Source organism: Saimiri boliviensis, chromosome 14 (genome assembly GCF_048565385.1).
Source record: "Saimiri boliviensis isolate mSaiBol1 chromosome 14, mSaiBol1.pri, whole genome shotgun sequence".
Taxonomy (NCBI): domain Eukaryota; kingdom Metazoa; phylum Chordata; class Mammalia; order Primates; family Cebidae; genus Saimiri; species Saimiri boliviensis.
Window position 1 is genome coordinate 93,558,453 of NC_133462.1, and position 17,063 is coordinate 93,575,515.

The 17,063-nt window shown below is 38.5% G+C and overlaps 1 protein-coding gene across 5 annotated transcripts in view; it reads right to left on the reverse strand.

The window, feature by feature from the left end:
- The window catches only part of AHCTF1 (AT-hook containing transcription factor 1), an 87,012-nt gene that overhangs the window by 48,169 nt on the left and 21,780 nt on the right, over positions 1 to 17,063 (reverse strand). For all 5 annotated transcript variants that reach the window (XR_012513620.1, XM_039464282.2, XM_074385446.1 and 2 more), the window contains 11 exons: positions 15,012 to 15,219; positions 13,368 to 13,484; positions 11,882 to 11,966; positions 10,357 to 10,507; positions 8,260 to 8,392; positions 7,980 to 8,161; positions 7,426 to 7,487; positions 6,213 to 6,341; positions 4,389 to 4,479; positions 3,195 to 3,284; positions 441 to 581 (listed from right to left, as the gene is read on the reverse strand). Coding sequence is in view for 4 of the 5 variants with exons in the window: in XM_039464282.2 (XP_039320216.2) it covers positions 441 to 581; positions 3,195 to 3,284; positions 4,389 to 4,479; positions 6,213 to 6,341; positions 7,426 to 7,487; positions 7,980 to 8,161; positions 8,260 to 8,392; positions 10,357 to 10,507; positions 11,882 to 11,966; positions 13,368 to 13,484; positions 15,012 to 15,219 (1,389 nt within the window). In the remaining variant the exon portion in view is untranslated. The remainder of the gene's footprint in view (positions 1 to 440; positions 582 to 3,194; positions 3,285 to 4,388; positions 4,480 to 6,212; positions 6,342 to 7,425; positions 7,488 to 7,979; positions 8,162 to 8,259; positions 8,393 to 10,356; positions 10,508 to 11,881; positions 11,967 to 13,367; positions 13,485 to 15,011; positions 15,220 to 17,063) is intronic.

Below are 17,063 nucleotides of genomic sequence, written 5' to 3' on the forward strand. Positions count from 1 at the left end.
CTTCCTAAAATAGACATTTCAGGTAAATACACTTCAACCTCAGCTACACTTCCATTTAGCTAATTCTAGAACTCAAATTACTAATACAAACTAGCACATCACTAATACAGACTGCTCAAAACAGCCCTTTATATGAAAACTGGCTTGTTGTGGTTTTGAAATTGCAAAACAGAAAAAAATTATAATGACTTATTCGAATAAAAACCATACCTATGATTTAACAATTGGAAACTTCACTGGAAATACATTAACCTTAATAATCATTAACTTGCGAATTTCCCATAGCTTTTCATTAAAACAAAGAAACAAACAAAAACCCTAGCACTGGAGAAATAACATCCTCTTTACATAATGATCCATCTAAGTCACAGGAAATGTATTTGTTTCTGTAAGTCAAGAAGTAAAATTTAATAAAACACTCATTTGATAAAACAGCATACCTCTCTCAGTGATCTCTCGGGCTTCCGATGCAAAACAGTTCAAGACTATATTAAGATTGCTAAGAAGCAAATAACATTGCTGGATAGACTGTATAGTTTGTGGATCCATGAAATGACACGAACCATCAAATAATGGCACACCTTTCAAGAATAAAATATAAGTTTCCATACATTAAATCTAAGCAAATTAGATTCACAATGCAAAATTTCTCATTCCTAACACTCAAGAATTACTCTATTCATTATAAAATTTATAAAGACAAGCTAGAAATGGCAAAACCTCCAAAGAACCTAAAAAGTGCTTTTAATATAAAACCAGCAAAAGTCAAGAGTGAGAATATGAACTCGAATAATCTAGATGTAAAAACAACTGTCTTAATTCTAAAATCCCTCTTTAAATCAAATTCTATTTTGCTTTACTTTTTCTTTTTTTTTTTTTTGGGAGATACTGTCTTGCTCTGTTGCCCAGGCTAGAATGAAGTGGTGGGATCTTGGCTCACTGCAACTTCTCACTACCAGGTTCCAGCGATTCTCCTGCCTCAGGCTACCAAGTAGCTGGGATTAAAGGTGTGCACACCCAGCTAATTTTTGCATTTTTGGTAGAGATGAGGTTTCACCATGTTGGCCAAGATGGTCTCAAACTCCTGACCTCAGCTGATCCACTGGCCTCGGGCCTCCCAAAGTGTTGGGATTACTGGTGTGAGGCACCACACCTGACCTTATTTGCTTTACTTCTAATACTTTTTTTTTTTTTGAGACAGGGTCTCTCTGTCACATAGGCTGGAGTGCAATGGTACGATTACAGCTCACTGCACTCAAACTCCTGAGCTCAAGTGTTCCTCTTTGCTCACTGGAGCTGGGGCTACAGGCATGTGCCACCACACTCAGCTAATTAAAACAACAACACCACTTTTTTTTTTGAAGAGATGGTTGGGGGTGGTCTTGCTATGTTGCTCAGGCTGGTCTGGAACTCCTGGCCTCAAGCAATCCTCTCATCTTAGCCTCCTGAGCCCTCACGCCTAATCTCTAATACATTTAAAGCACTTACTATGCTTTCTATTTTAATTATTCTTAGAGAAGTTTTTTCTTTAAAAAAAAAAAAAAGACAACATACCAGGAATAAAGCTCAAAGCAGCTTAAGCAGCTGAACTACCAAGTTAAACCCAAAGCACTGCATTATGCTCAGAGAATAGCGGCCGTGCAATTTATTAATTGAGCTGAATTTCTTTTTACAAAACATATAATGAGCTCTGATAAACATTTTCCTCTTAAAAAAAAGACATTTTACTCTGATCCTAAATTATCAAGTGTTCTTCCAGACTTCAATTGTACTGATTACTAAAATACTTAAATTATTTCATGCCAATAATTTCATAAGTATAGCCTACAAATACTAGAAAGCTCCATGTCTTCCTATCAAACTTGATTAGTTTAAAGCTCCTCTACTAAGAATAACTTACATTGTGAAAAGCTATCTATAGTCAAATGATTTCAAAAGTCCATTTGCTTATTCATCATGACTAAACATGTATCTAAATAAACTTACATTTTACTTTCACTTACAGTGCAACTGTCTAATTACTAGTATTTTCAGCATTATTTTTGCACTAACTGGACATGATAGGATTTTGATATTCAGGACATACCTCAAGATTCAATCAAAATGTACAACAGACTAATAAAACTGTCAAAAAGAAAAGATTTGCCATGATGATAATGACATCTGTCCGTGGAGGACAGTGGTAATACATTTTTACTGTTGCCATTCAACTTCATCGTTTATATTGATATTTTAAATAGAAAGTGAGTAAGTACAGAACTTCTGAGGGTTACCTAGCACTTTCTCCTTACTCCATCATCAGCATATTCAATAAATTAAACTCCCAAGACCAAAAGACAAGGAAATTATAATCCTAAAACCTGTTATTGTAGGCATGCATATCAGCATGTTGCCAGTTTAACCTGCTGCAAAATCTTGGTCAAAAATTACTTTGGGCTGGATGCAGTGGCTCATGCCTCGCACTGCCAACACTCTGAAAAGCCCAGGCAGGAGGATCATTTGAGGCCAGAAGTTCAAGCCTGGCCTGGGCAATAAAGAGAAACCATGTCTCTACAAAAAATACAACAATTAGTGGCCGGGCGCGGTGGCTCAAGCCTGTAATCCCAGCACTTTGGGAGGCCGAGGCGGGTGGATCACGAGGTCAAGAGATCGAGACCATCCTGGTCAACATGGTGAAACCCCGTCTCTACTAAAAATACAAAAAATTAGCTGGGCATGGTGGCGCATGCCTGTAATCCCAGCTATTCAGGAGGCTGAGGCAGGAGAATTGCCTGAACCCAGGAGGCGGAGGTTGCGGTGAGCCGAGATCGTGCCATTGCTCTCCCGCCTGGGTAACAAGAGTGAGACTCCGTCTCAAAAAAAAAAAAAAAAATACAACAATTAGCTGGGTGTGGCAGCACGTGCTTGTGGTCCAAGCTACTCAGGAGGCTGAAGCAGGAGGCTGACTTGGGCTCAAAAAGTCAAGGCTGCAGTAAGCCATGAACTCACCACTGTACTCCTCCTGCCTGGGCAATAAATGAGACAATGTCTCAAAAAAAAAAAAGGAAAAAAAAATTACTTCTCATTTTAATGTAAAAAGAAATCATTTTCTTGTGGGACATCTTCAAAATGATTAAAAATTATGTATTTAAAACATAAACCAAGATTAGTGTTTTAATATTAGATTCTGCCCTATATCTAGAATTATTACTTACATAATCTGTCAAACTCCTCTTTTGTGACAACCAGTTTATTCCACGTCCATTCAAGAACAAAGCGCAAATTAGCAGCAGAGTTTGGTTGTTCTTATTTGTAAACACAAAAGGAAAAAAAAGATTATTGATTAGACAGAATTCCAAATTTTCAATGGAAAAACATGGCACACAGCACCCTCACCAAGTCAATATCAACACTTAATGGTGGCAAATTGATCCAATGTACCCCCCTTCAGTGCATCACATCAGGGAGCATGTCATTGTAGGTACTAGTGCCATCAAAAATGTAAAAACTGTAATTTCATCATGAGGAGAGACTGGTACACACAAGCGAAACGGCTTAAAATTTACATGTATTTTATAGACTAATTTCTTAAAAAAAAAAAAAAAGCCAATTTTTTGAAAGACAAAGTGACAAAATGTAGATCAACGGAAATTATAAAACCAAATACAAAGCATTCTGGATCTCCTTTCCAAAATACTAAATACAAGCATGATTCTGAACTCTCTCTCCGCTCTAAATTGCTATAAAGAACATTACTGGGATTTCAATAAGGTCTCTAGATAAAGTCTGGATTTTCTTGAGGTTTTTTTTTTAATGATCACAGTAGTGAATGTCCTTATTCTCAGAAGAAAGCAAAACCAAAATATTTATGGGTTGAAAAAGGGTGGTATCTTAGAATCAAATGGTTCAGAAAAAACTATCCTCAAATGGTTCTCAACAGAAGATATTATGTTTGTGGTGTGTGTGTATATGTGTGAAGAGTAACAGTGATGCATACAGTAATTTGGATGAATTACTAGAGAATTTTGCTTATTAAAAAAGGTGATCCCAAAAGGTTACATACTGCATAATTCCATTTATGAGTATGTTTAAAATGACAAAATTATAGAAAGAAAATAGATTCATGGTTGTCAGTGGTTAAGGATGGGGCAGAGGGTAGGCAGGTATGGCTATGAAATGGCAACATGAGGGATCCTGACTGTGATCACTGGACTAGAAAGATTTGTCAGATCATACCACTGTGGGAAAACGTGCTAAAGGGTACAGCATCTCTTCATTATATCTTACAACTGTGTGTGGATCTACAATTATATCCAAGTAAAAATAACTAAGAAAAACATACAACAAATTGTGGACTGATAATTTAAAAAAATACCAAACATTTTAATTGTTAAAAACCAGATTCTTACCTTCTGTTACCCATCTTCTGATATAACCAGTCAAAAGTCCCAGGGAACTAGTGTGAACTGCTGCTGACAATATAGCTTCTAACTGTTCTTCCTAAACCATGCATTATAAAAACAAAAAAAATGGAAAGAAAGAGGGTGTGAGATCATAGGCAAGTTCCAGTTCAGAATAAAAAAATCTTAAGGCCAAAAAAAAAAATCAGTATAACCCATAAGAATGGCTATAATCAAAACAATAACCAGCACTGATAAGGATGTGTTAAAACTGGAACTCTCAAGCCGGGCCCGGTGGCTCAAACCTGTAATCCCAGCACTTTGGGAGGCCGAGGTGGGTGGATCACAAGGTCTAGAGATCGAGACCATCCTGGTCAACACGGTGAAACCCCGTCTCTACTAAAAATACAAAACATTAGCTGGGCGTGGTGGCGCGTGCCTGTAGTCCCAGCTACTCAGGAGGCTGAGGCAGGAGAATTGCCTGAACCCAGGAGGTGGAGGTTGCGGTGAGCCGAGATCGCGCCATTGCACTCCAGCCTGGGTAACAAGAGCAAAACTCTGTCTCCAAAAAAAAAAAACTGGAACTCTCATACACTGCTGGTGGGAACGTAAATGGTACAGCCACTTTGCAAAACAGTTTGGCAGTTTCTCAATGTGCTAAATGTAGAGTTTCCATATGATCCACCAATTCCACACCTAGGTGTATACCAAAAACAAAGAAAAATACACGGCCCAACAAAAATTTCACATGAAGGATCATAGCACCATTGTTAATTAATAGCCATCAAGTGGAAACAACCCAACTGCCCATTAATTGTGGATAAACAAATGATGACACACTCATACAATAGAATATTACAGAGCCATAAAAGAGGGTGATGTTCTGATATTTGCTATAACACAGATGAACCTTGAAAACATGCTAAGTCAAAGAAGACAGTCACAAAAGACTACATATTATTTGACCCATTTATATGAAATGCCTAGAATAGGTCAATCTATAAAGACAGAAAGTACAATAGCAGTTATTTAAAGCTGGGTGGGATGGGGCAGGCAGGAAGACAAGGGAAAAGAAGTGACTATTTATAGGTATAGAATTTTCTTTAGAAGTAATAAAAATGTCCTAAAATGGAATGTGATGACAGAATTCTGTGAATTAAAACCACCAAACTGCATACTTTAAAGCTAATAATTTAAAAATCACTGAGTCTGGTTTATATCAAAGGAATCTATTAATTTCATTCATTACAGGAGCAAATTAAAAGATTTTTCAAAAAGGACTCACATGAATATAAATTAAATAGGTACAGAGGGAATTACAGCACGATAATGGTCCACAAAAACGTAAGAAGGCATGATTCTAGGCCGGGCGCAGCGGCTCAAGCCTGTAATCCCAGCACTTTGGGAGGCCGAGGCGGGTGGATCACCAGGTCAAGAGATCGAGACCATCCTGGTCAACATGGTGAAACCCCGTCGCTACTAAAAATACAATAAATTAGCTGGGCATGGTGGCGCGTGCCTGTAATCCCACCTACTCAGGAGGCTGAGGCAGGAGAATTGCCTGAACCCAGGAGGCGGAGGTTGCGGTGAGCCGAGACTGAGCCATTGCACTCCAGCCTGGGTAACAAGAGCGAAACTCCGTCTCAAAAAAAAAAAAAAAAAAAAAAGAGTAGGAATTTTAAGCCAAACCCAAGACCCCAACTACTGATCACCCAGAGTGAGCATTACACTTCTTTATCTACTTTTGCAGAAATTCTCTAGTACATTTTTATAATAGAAAGCTAATTTACATGATCCAAGAGAAAGAAACGGTAGAGTTAAAAATAATCTCACTTGGCTTAAACTGGAAGGCTGAATATCAACAAATCTTGGGGAAAGAAGACCAGCTACAAGACATCGATTATAACCATCAGGAATGACTTCATTGAGAGATGCTGCTGATTTCTTTAAAAAAGTCAAAGTCTGTAACAGATAAATTAGTAAGATATCAATCAATCCTCAATCTGAATCATCAAATTTAAGATTCATAAATTACACATAAAATTTAAAGATAGTGAATGGAAATTATAAAAGACTATATTTCCTTGCAAGGAACAGAATTTATAGGTTCTTTATAGCTTAACTAATGTTTGCTAGTTGTGAATGATAATACTATTAGCAAAAGATAGCTTATATATTTTTATGAACTGTACAACCCTGTTATCTTCTCTAAAGCTGACAGATTTGGTGACATCTTGACTAAACCGATACACAGAGAAAAAGCTCCTGCAGTCTTTCTCTCTACCTAAAGTAAATGAGATTTGATACAAAGTATAAATAGAGCATTCATCCACATCCGGCTGATTATGAAAGAAAAGGTCTGCCACACCATGCTTCCCTAGAAAAGTATTTTTCAGGACAGGCGCCGTGGCTCACCCTTGTAATCCCAACACTTTCAGAGGCTGAGGCAGGTGGATCACCTGAGATCAGGAGTTTGAAACCAGCCTGGCCAACATGGTGAAACCCTGTCTCTACTAAAAATACAAAAAGTTAGCCGGGTGTGCTGGCAGGCACCTGTAATTCCAGCTACTCAGGAGGCAGAGACAGGAGAATCGCTTGAACCTGGGAGGTAGAGGTTGCAGTGAGCCAAGATCACGCCACTGCACTCTAGCCTGGTCAACAAGACGGAAACTCCACATCAAAAAAAAACCGTTTTTCAACATCCTTTTGGTTTTTTTTTTTTCCTGTGCCAGGCACTGTACCACTGTGCTAGGTACCTTCTTCTTAATTTCCTCATAAGCTTTCTGAGGAGACAGAAAGCTTGAGGTTCAAGTAGTTAAATTACCATCCACATAAATTACCTGCTAAAAACATTCAACATGTCTTCTGACAGGTTGTCCTTAGTAACTGATACTACTAGTTGCTAATCTCATAAACCTAGCAGAAGCTACCATTTAAGCTGAAACAATTGTCAGTATAACTAACACTAACTAAAACTTAACTCAACAATTCAACTATACTCCAAGATCTGACTTCTGTTCAATTAAGAAATCACTTTGTTACCTACCTCCTTCTGAAAGCCAGTACAAGTTACATGAAGAACTCCTGAGCTTAACAAACAAGTGGCATCTAAAAAAAAAAAAAAAATTTAAAAATAATCCGCTTACATAGATTTAAAATGGCATTAACAGAACAAAATTTATCCAAACAGACTGCAAAACAAGATGTTAAATTATTACATGTAATAAATCTTTAAATAAACTTTTCTAGGTATTTTCATCCTAAGAATGAATAACAAACCTATTACACAGCACAACAACAATAAAGCAAAAAACAAAACCCCAAAACTCCAGCACAGCTGAGAAACTGTGCAAAAAAATAAAAACTATTATGAAATGCACCAGATGTGAAATAATCTCTCCTAGAAAGTTCAAAATTAGTCATAATTCATTTATAATACATATAAACACTAAATTTCTCGCGTGCATGTATTAGTTTCCTAAGTTATTCATATGTTCACTAACAGTGAGATATAAACAGTAACACTAAAGTATAAACTACAAAATGTATATAATTATGTACTTTTGTGCATACACAAGGCAATGTTAAGGAAATACATACCAAAATTATAAGTACTTGGATTGAAAAACTGCTCAGGAGGTGGGTATGAAGGAGGGACTCCTCGATTTAAACTTCTCTCATGTACTAAAACATCCAAGATGTCATGTGGAGAAGTTCGACTTACAACAGCCTCCAATGACCACAGTGCAAAATAAGAGCAATTATGCAAATGTTCTCCTGACCTAAAAGAAAAATTTAAACATTACTAAGTCATTGATCAGCTATGCATACTAATACCAGAGAGGTGAGCGAGAGAGAAAAAAAAGAAAAAGAATCATACCTTAACGAATCTGGCATTTGTGCATGATACCAACGATTTATATCGAAAAGCCCCAAATATATAGAAGGCTTTCCCTGTCCATATATATTCACCTGCCAGGTAAAGACTGAAACACTAGTGTCAGGAGATAGAGCTGAAAGAAAAAAAGGTAATTTTTAAAAATAGAAAGAAGCATCTCAAAATTAAAATCACCTCAACAGAATTACAGCGAGATTTTTCTCATAAATTTCTAAGAGGTTTAATTCATATTTCATTTGATTCATCAAAATGCATTTCTATCATTTGTATATAAGACCACATTCATTCACTTGGATCTGGACTGTTTCTCAATTTTACGATCTTATTAAAAAGTACTCACTCATCAGAAGTTATATCCTTGTTTTCAGTTAATACTTGAGCAACATTGAGGCATTAGAGGCAGAAAGTCGAAAATAATTTGAATGAATAGTCTCTCTGCCAAGGATGATACAGAGCTAGTACTAGAGAAGTTGATTCACGACCTAAAATGGAAGCCTTTGGACATTAAGGCTTGAATTATTGAGATGCACCTTAGCTGTGAAGCACTTGTCTAGTTATATGGTAAAGGGGGAAAGACAAGTGCTTGGATAGAGCCTGCGGAATGGAAAGACAGGAATAGAGGAAGAGAATCGACGGAAGAAGAAAGTAAAAACCTGAAACACTACTGCAATAGAAAGAATGGGGACTAAGAGAGCATGGCCAGGTGCAGTGGCTGATGCTTGTAATCCCAGCAATTTGGAAGGCTCAGGTGGGCAGATCGACTGAGCCCAGAAATTTGGGACCAGCCCTGGCAACACAGCAAAACCTCATCTCTACAAAAAAAAACAAAAACAAAAACAAAAATTAGCCGGGCATGGCGGCATCCACCTATAGTCCCACATAGTCAGGAGGCTGAGGTGGGAGGATCACTTGAACCTGGGAGACAGAGGTTACAGTGAGCCAAGATCGTGCCACTGTACTCCAGCCTGGGTGACAGTTGAGACCCTGTCTCTAAAACAAAAACAAAAACAAAAACACCCTGTCACTACAAAAAAATACAAAAATTAGGTCGGGCATGGTGGATCGCGCCTGTAATCCTAGCACTTTGGCAGGCCAAGGTGGGTAGATCACCTGAGGTCAGGAGTTCAAGACCAGCCTGGCCATCACGGTAAAACCCCATATTTAAAAATAAAATAAAATAAACAAAAATTAGCAAGGTGTGGTGGTGTGTGTCTTTAGTCCCAGTTACTTGGGGGAGTGAGATGGGAGAATTGCCTGAGCCCAGAAGGTCAAGGCTGTAGTGAGCCAAGATCGTGCCACCACATTCTGGCCTGGACTGGCCCGGACAAGAGTGAGACCCTGTCTCTAAATAAATAAATAAATATTTTAAAAAGACATGAGCTCATCACAAGTTGTTTTTCACATGTTTAACTGGATCTGAAACCTGAATCAGAAGTACAGATACAGACCCTAGCAAAGAGGACATTTGTAGGTAAAGCCACTGCAACAGTGGATTCCAATAAGAACACAAATAAAACCAGGGCCCTGGTGAGCACTTCCGGAATGCAATGAGCCTATCATGCTATTTCATTTAAATCTCACAACTACCCTTTGCCAAAGGTCTAACTGCATTATCCCACTTACAATTGGAGAAACAGGGCTCTGAAATGTCAAAGGTCATGGCTAGTGATAGGGCTGCTAGAGGATAATGCTGGCTTAAAAAACAGATACAAATTTTACTGTGCTGGAAAAAGCAACGACACTAAAGGTAACAGAACACATTCAAGACAACCAAGGCCCATGTGCCACAAACGGCTCAAAAAATACACGGGGAAACATTATTCAAAGACTAGGGATCACCTGTGCCTGTTGTGAGAACTAGATTTTAAAAAGGGTCCTTCATTCCCCTAACCTATTTTATTTTTTAGTTCTCCATAGCAATCTGCGGAGCAAGAAATATCTAGTATCTCATATAGACCTGAATAAATTATGTAATTACTAATTTTCTTAACTGCCAGGAGTATGAAATCTAGAAAAAATACCTGTCATAAATCTTAAATCAAGCCTTCACATGACAAAATTAAGAGTACTTTAACTAACCTTCATTCATGCCTTCCTCCCTGTCACCGTGAGATCGAAATTTCTCTATACTCTGGCATCCCAGCAATTTGGTATTACTCGTCTGTCCCCTCAAAGGAAACATGCCACCTGTCAGGTCCAGAGTGTATCTTTCTTCACAGTACTCTAACCCCTATAACATAAAATGCACACAAATATTAACCTGATTCTAGGCAAAAGGCCATTCTAAAATTAAATATTCTCCAAATTTAAAGATTGTTCACACAATACAAAGAAAACAATTTTAGACTGAAGAGAACAAATCACAGGAAAAGCCTCTAAAATTTTACATACTTTAAAATAAAAAGTGAGATTTAGTCTCTCAAAAATAATTACCAACAAGTCTTCCAAAGTTGTTATTAAACAAAGAAGCTCTCATGCACTACTTGTTGACGTATAAGCTGGAACAACTATCTAAATTATATATGCATACATCCCAGACCAGCAATGCTATAGCTGTGTTCTCAAAGAAATTCTTAGAATAGTTCTTAGACCTTTTTTTTAGCTCTAGAATAGTTCTTAGACCTTTTTTTTTTTTTTTTTTTTTTTTTTTAGCTTATTGATACTTTTAGGAATCTGACAAAAGGCTATGAGACTTCCCATAAAAATGCATCATCATAAAAATGCCATATATAATTCAGGGAGTTTATGGATTCTCTGAAACCAATTTATATTCCCCTCAAACATTAAGTTAAGAAAAGTCGGCCGGGCGCGGTGGCTCAAGCCTGTAATCCCAGCACTTTGGGAGGCCGAGGCGGGTGGATCACGAGGTCGAGAGATCGAGACCATCCTGGTCAACATGGTGAAACCCCGTCTCTACTAAAAATACAAAAAACTAGCTGGGCGTGGTGGCGCGTGCCTGTAATCCCAGCTACTCAGGAGGCTGAGGCAGGAGAATTGCCTGAACCCAGGAGGCGGAGGTTGCGGTGAGCCGAGATCGCGCCATTGCACTCCAGCCTGGGTAACAAGAGCGAAACTCCGTCTCAAAAAAAAAAAAAAAAAAAAAAAAAAAAGAAAAGTCAGTTCTAGAGACAGGTATGTGAGGGTGTACAAAATATGGCTATTAGCAGCACCCCAACTACTTTCCAGGAATTCAGCCAGAAAAACAGGTAGCCATCTAAAAGTCTAGATGCATATACCCTCTTATAAAAATCACCCCATGGCTTAATGCTTGGTATGTTAGAGCAACGAAGTCGAGTTATTTTTCCTGGGTATCAATTAAGCGGCAAGCCTGAGTCTACTCCAGTCCCCTCACTGTAGAGGAAAACATACATGAGAAGTTAATAGTGCTACCTTGGTAAATAGGTAAAACAGACCTCTAATCTACTGGATATTCTGATCTAGAGATAAAAGAAGATCTCTAAAAATACTACTTCTACTATATTATGAATACAATATTAACTTGGATATCAGAATAGCTTTTCAATATCTTAAAACAAAAACAACACGTTTAAAATAGAAAAACCACCAAATGGTAATATAAACCCATAGTACAATGACCATTTACCTCATATAAGATTTGTCCTGATGCCAAACACTTTCTATCACCAAAGGCCAGTTGCAGCAGATGCAAACTCAAAACATCCCCTTCACTGAAACAGAATTAACCAAAATGCACTAAATATATTAATACATTAAACATCTCTTATTGTCCAAGTGAGTTTAATTTGCTTACAATGTTGAGCGCATGTGACAAAACTAAGATCACTGTGAAGAATTTAGTATTATTTGGCTGTTTTCATAAAATGTAATCCTTTGAAATAACTAATTTTTTTTTTTTCCCCCTTGAGACGGAGTTTCACTCTTGTTACCCAGGCTGGAGTGCAATGGCGCGATCTCGGCTCCCCGCAACCTCCGCCTCCTGGGTTCAGGCAATTCTCCTGCCTCAGTCTCCTGAGTAGCTGGGATTACAGGCACGCGCCGCCATGCCCAGCTAATTTTTGTATTTTTAGTAGAGACGGGGTTTCACCATGTTGACCAGGATGGTCTCGATCTCTTGATGATTTTTATTTTTTATTAATTCTAATCAACTAAATTGATGCTGTTTGCATACTGTAGGTGGTATCTTAAGTGGCAAAGACTGATTACTCAAATACTTTCTTAAATATTCCTTCCTCAATGGGCGTACTCTAGACACATGGCTGCCTGAAGTTCCATGACATTTCCCAGTTTCCTTTGCAGCTAGGTGCAGTAGCCCTGGTAAAGTTGTGGCCAGATGAAAACAGAATTCTCCCATGGTAACCTCAGAGAACCTTGCGTAATGGACAAAATGTCCTTTGTGCCTTTGTCCCGGTCTCTTCCTCCAACTTGGTATTCTTTCACTTAAAACGCAGATGTTCAAAGGATGGTGGGGAGTGTAGGGAGGAGAAAAGGCGGTTGGGGGAAGGGTGGGGGAAAAATTTTTTTAAATGTGGATGTTGCCCAGGACCAAGAAGATGAGGCGTATACAATAAAGACACAAAGTGAAGAGACTAGATCAACCCTGCAGCACTCAAGCATGAAGCATGCAGTAAGTGTTAAGAGCACAGACTCCAGAGCCACGTCATCTGAATTTGTATCTCATTACTAGTTGATCCCTTTTAATAACTCCTATTACTAGTTCTTAATTCTTTTACTTGGTTTCTAGCATAACACACCTTCCTAAAGTTCCTCACACCACACTACTCACTCCTCAGCCCTTTGCTGAGTACCTAGCTCTCTTGTTCTCAATCTCCAAGTATACTTAAAAGAACAAGAGAGCAGCGTACTTAGAGGGTTCTCTTATTCTGTGACAAACATGCAAGTGAGTTAAGCACAACTTCTTCTGATATCTCAGAATTATTCAATGTAGAAACAACCATTTAACTTTCAAAACAACTTCAACTACAACTCACTAATTCACTGAAAGAACTGTCTTCACTAAAAAAGACTACATAAGTGCAAAGTTTTCCAAGAGAAATTAAAACCTGTTCTATTTTTGACTAATTTTTAAAAATTGTATATATCAGACCTACCTATCTTGTGTAGACTGAACCGCCCACAAATAACAGCAATTACGAGGATCATTCTCAGGTTCCTGAAAAGTGACAGCATATACAGGAACTCTTCCACTTTCCAACTGTATGTAATATCTGAAACAGACAAATTAGTACATTTCATAATTTTAAGTTATTTTATAGAAAGGAAAAAGGTACATCAAGTAAGAATTTGGTTTAAGCAACCACTGTTCATACAATCCCCCAAAATGAGTGATCCGTGAGGCATGGCCAAGTCATCTTATCTGCAAAAATACACAGGGGACAAGACATCAAGACTACAGTCATGGCAGGCATCCCCCAGAGACAGAACTGGGAAGAGTCAGAATTACTAAAGTGCATGCATTTAGGTATGTGTAAACTGGTCCTCAGAGACATATTCAATGTACACCACTACATATTGCTCACCCACAAAAGGTACCCTACAAAGAGATGAGATACTGCCATAATACTTTTCAGCTGCTTGGGTTTAGCACCAGTTCCCCCACTACTACAACAGAAGATGAGTTAGAAACTGAAGAGATCCCATAAACTCCTAAAAAGGCAAAAACTGGCCAAGAGATGATAGCGTCAAAGAAAGCACTGCTGTAGAAGCCAGGTCCTCCAGGTGTTTCCTTACAAGAAATTCAAAGGCAAGAGCTGATAAAAGGATAACAGCAAAGAGAGTTGAGACACACTTCCCATAAAATCAATTACTCGAGAAAACATACCGCCACGCCTCGGGAGAAACGGAGAAACCAATCAACTGACAAGTGCGGCACGGGCATCTACTTAACTCTTAACAAAAATTAACTTAGCTACAGAGTGTCAATATAAGTACATTTGGGGGACTTTTTTAAAGCATTAAAAAATTGGAAGTCCAAGTATTTTGTCACTGTGATTTTTAAAAAGCTTTTTTCCCCTCTCAACCGAGAACACTTTTTTAAGCTGTTACTTTTAAACATAGGTAATTACTGGGAAGGTACTTCTGAAAGAACTCGTACTATACAGACACAGTCACGTGTCACTTAACAACAGGGGATCTGTTCTGAGAAATGCTCATTAGGGATTCAGCCATTGTGCGAACATCATACAGTCTGGTAACACAAACCTAGATGGTATTGCCTACTGTATACCTAGGCTAGACGGTACAGCCTGTTGCTCCTAGTCTACTAACCTGTATAGCATGTTACTGTATTGAATACTGCAGACAACTATAACACAATGGTAAGTATTTATGTATCTAAATATTTAAAGGGCATTATCAAAATGCACTGTAATTTTATGAGCCATCCTTCTTATAGAAGGTCTAAGGTCTATTGTTTCCCAAAACATTGTAAAGTTACAAAGTCGTGCTTGACTAGCATGTCATTAAACACAATGACTGTAATGCCTTTTAAGTAAACACTGAAAAAAAAAAAAAAAAAAAAAAAAAAAAAAACAAGCTAAATTCATGTGCTAAGTCACTCCTTTATGGTATTCAAATTGATTTAATGCCATGAAAAATTAGTCATACTCAATCATCTAATCATTAATCTACCCACTCTTTTCTCACTATGCTCATTTTAAAATATTAGTAACTGAACACAAGCTATATGCAAAAAGAAGTACTTATAATCAAATAAGGGAAAAAGTTACACTTACTCTCTCTTCATGCTCTTCATGTTCCAGAGTGCTAGATAGCCATCAGAGAAACCTACAGCAAGCTGGTTGGTCCTGCTGATGTAACTAAGAGTTGAAACGGCTGTTCCTGTCGGACTTACTAACTGGAAACACAGATGGCGCCCTTCTCTCATCACACTGTCTCTAATGTGCGGGACTTCAGCTGGGATACCAGTTAGAACTTCAAGATCTAAAAACACAAATTAGACAAATGCGGTTAAAAAACTATAAACAGCATTAAAAACAAACACTGTCATCCATTATTCAAGCTACAAATGAAGTCAACTGAGTTAAATCAAGTTAACTGAAATTAAAAGTTTGGTGATAACAAAAGTATGTTAAACTAGAAAACTACCATCCTTAACTATTTAAATGCTAAAATTTTAAAAATACATTTAATTATATAATTTTTTTTTTTTTTTTTTTTTTTTTTGAGACAGAGTTTCGCTCTTGTTACCCAGGCTGGAGTGCAATGGCGCGATCTCGGCTCACCGCAACCTCCGCCTCCTGGGTTCAGGCAATTCTCCTGCCTCAGCCTCCTGAGTAGCTGGGATTACAGGCACATGCCACCATGCCCAGCTAATTTTCTGTATTTTTAGTGAGACGGGGTGTCACCATGTTGACCAGGATGGTCTCGATATCTCGACCTCGTGATCCACCCGCCTCGGCCTCCCAAAGTGCTGGGATTACAGGCTTGAGCCACCGCGCCCGGTCTAATTATATAATTTTTAAAAATTCTCTAGTCAGGTGCAGTGGCTCACGCCTGTTATGCCAGCACCTTGGGAGGCTGAGTCAGGTGGATCATGAGGTCAAGAGATCAAGACCATCCTGGCCAACATGGTGAAACCCGATCTCTACTAAAAACACAAAAACTTATCTGGGCGTGGTGGCACATGCCTGTAGTCCTGTAGTCCCAGCTGCTCGGGAGGCTGAGACAGGAGAATTGCTTGAACCCAGGAGGTAGAGGTTGCAGTGAGCCAAGACTACACAGTACTGCATTCCAGCCAGGCGACAGAGTGAGACTCTGTCTCCAAAAAAAAAAAAAAAAAAAAATCCTCTCACAAGTATTATCGAAGACAGAATATTTTTATGGTTAACAATAATAAACAAGCCGGGCGTGGTGGCTCACGCCTGTAATCCCAGCATGGTAAAACCCTGTCTCTACTAAAAATACAAAAATCAGCTGGGCATGGTGGCGCGTGCCTGTAATCCCAGCTACTCAGGAGGCTGAGGCAGGAGAATTGCCTGAACCCAGGAGGCGGAGGTTGCGGTGAGCCGAGATCGCGCCATTGCACTCCAGCCTGGGTAACAAGAGCGAAACTCCGTCTCAAAATAATAATAATAATAATAAATAAAACTGATAATTTCTTTATTTAAATTAAGAACTACTACCTTAATACTTTCGTTGGAGCAATGGCTGACTGCAGGTCGGGGGAGGAAAATACATAAAATGAGCCCAGTACATCTTATGCCAGTAATCTAGGAAGCTATCACAGATGAAAGGGAATGCATCAGCAACATGAAGGGGCTCTCATTAACAAAGACAGGACATTTTGTGCATCAAAAACAATAAAATTAATGAAACACATTAAATATGCTAACCCTCAAAAAGGGGTGTGGGGTGAGGGAGAAGCCTACCCTCCCCACCTACAAAAGACCTTATATTGAACCATTGGAAGTAACTTGGTATCACCCATTTACTCTGAAAATTAGTACTTATGAAATAATTAACATTTATCCTGCCTGTTCTGTATACATTGTTTCAGAGTGACCAAAAAGCCCTACTTAATGAAAAAATTATTCTTTACATTGACAGAACATAAAATCATCATTTTGCAGCCCTTAATGAAATAAGTGACTTATCCAAGAATCTTTTTTTTTTTTTTTTTTGAGACGGGGTTTCACCCTTGTTGCCCAGGCTAGAGTGCAATGGCGCGATCTCGGCTCACCGCAACCTCCGCCTCCTGGGTTCAGGCAATTCTCCTGCCTCAGCCTCCTGAGTAGCTGGGATTACAGGCACGCGCCACCATGCTC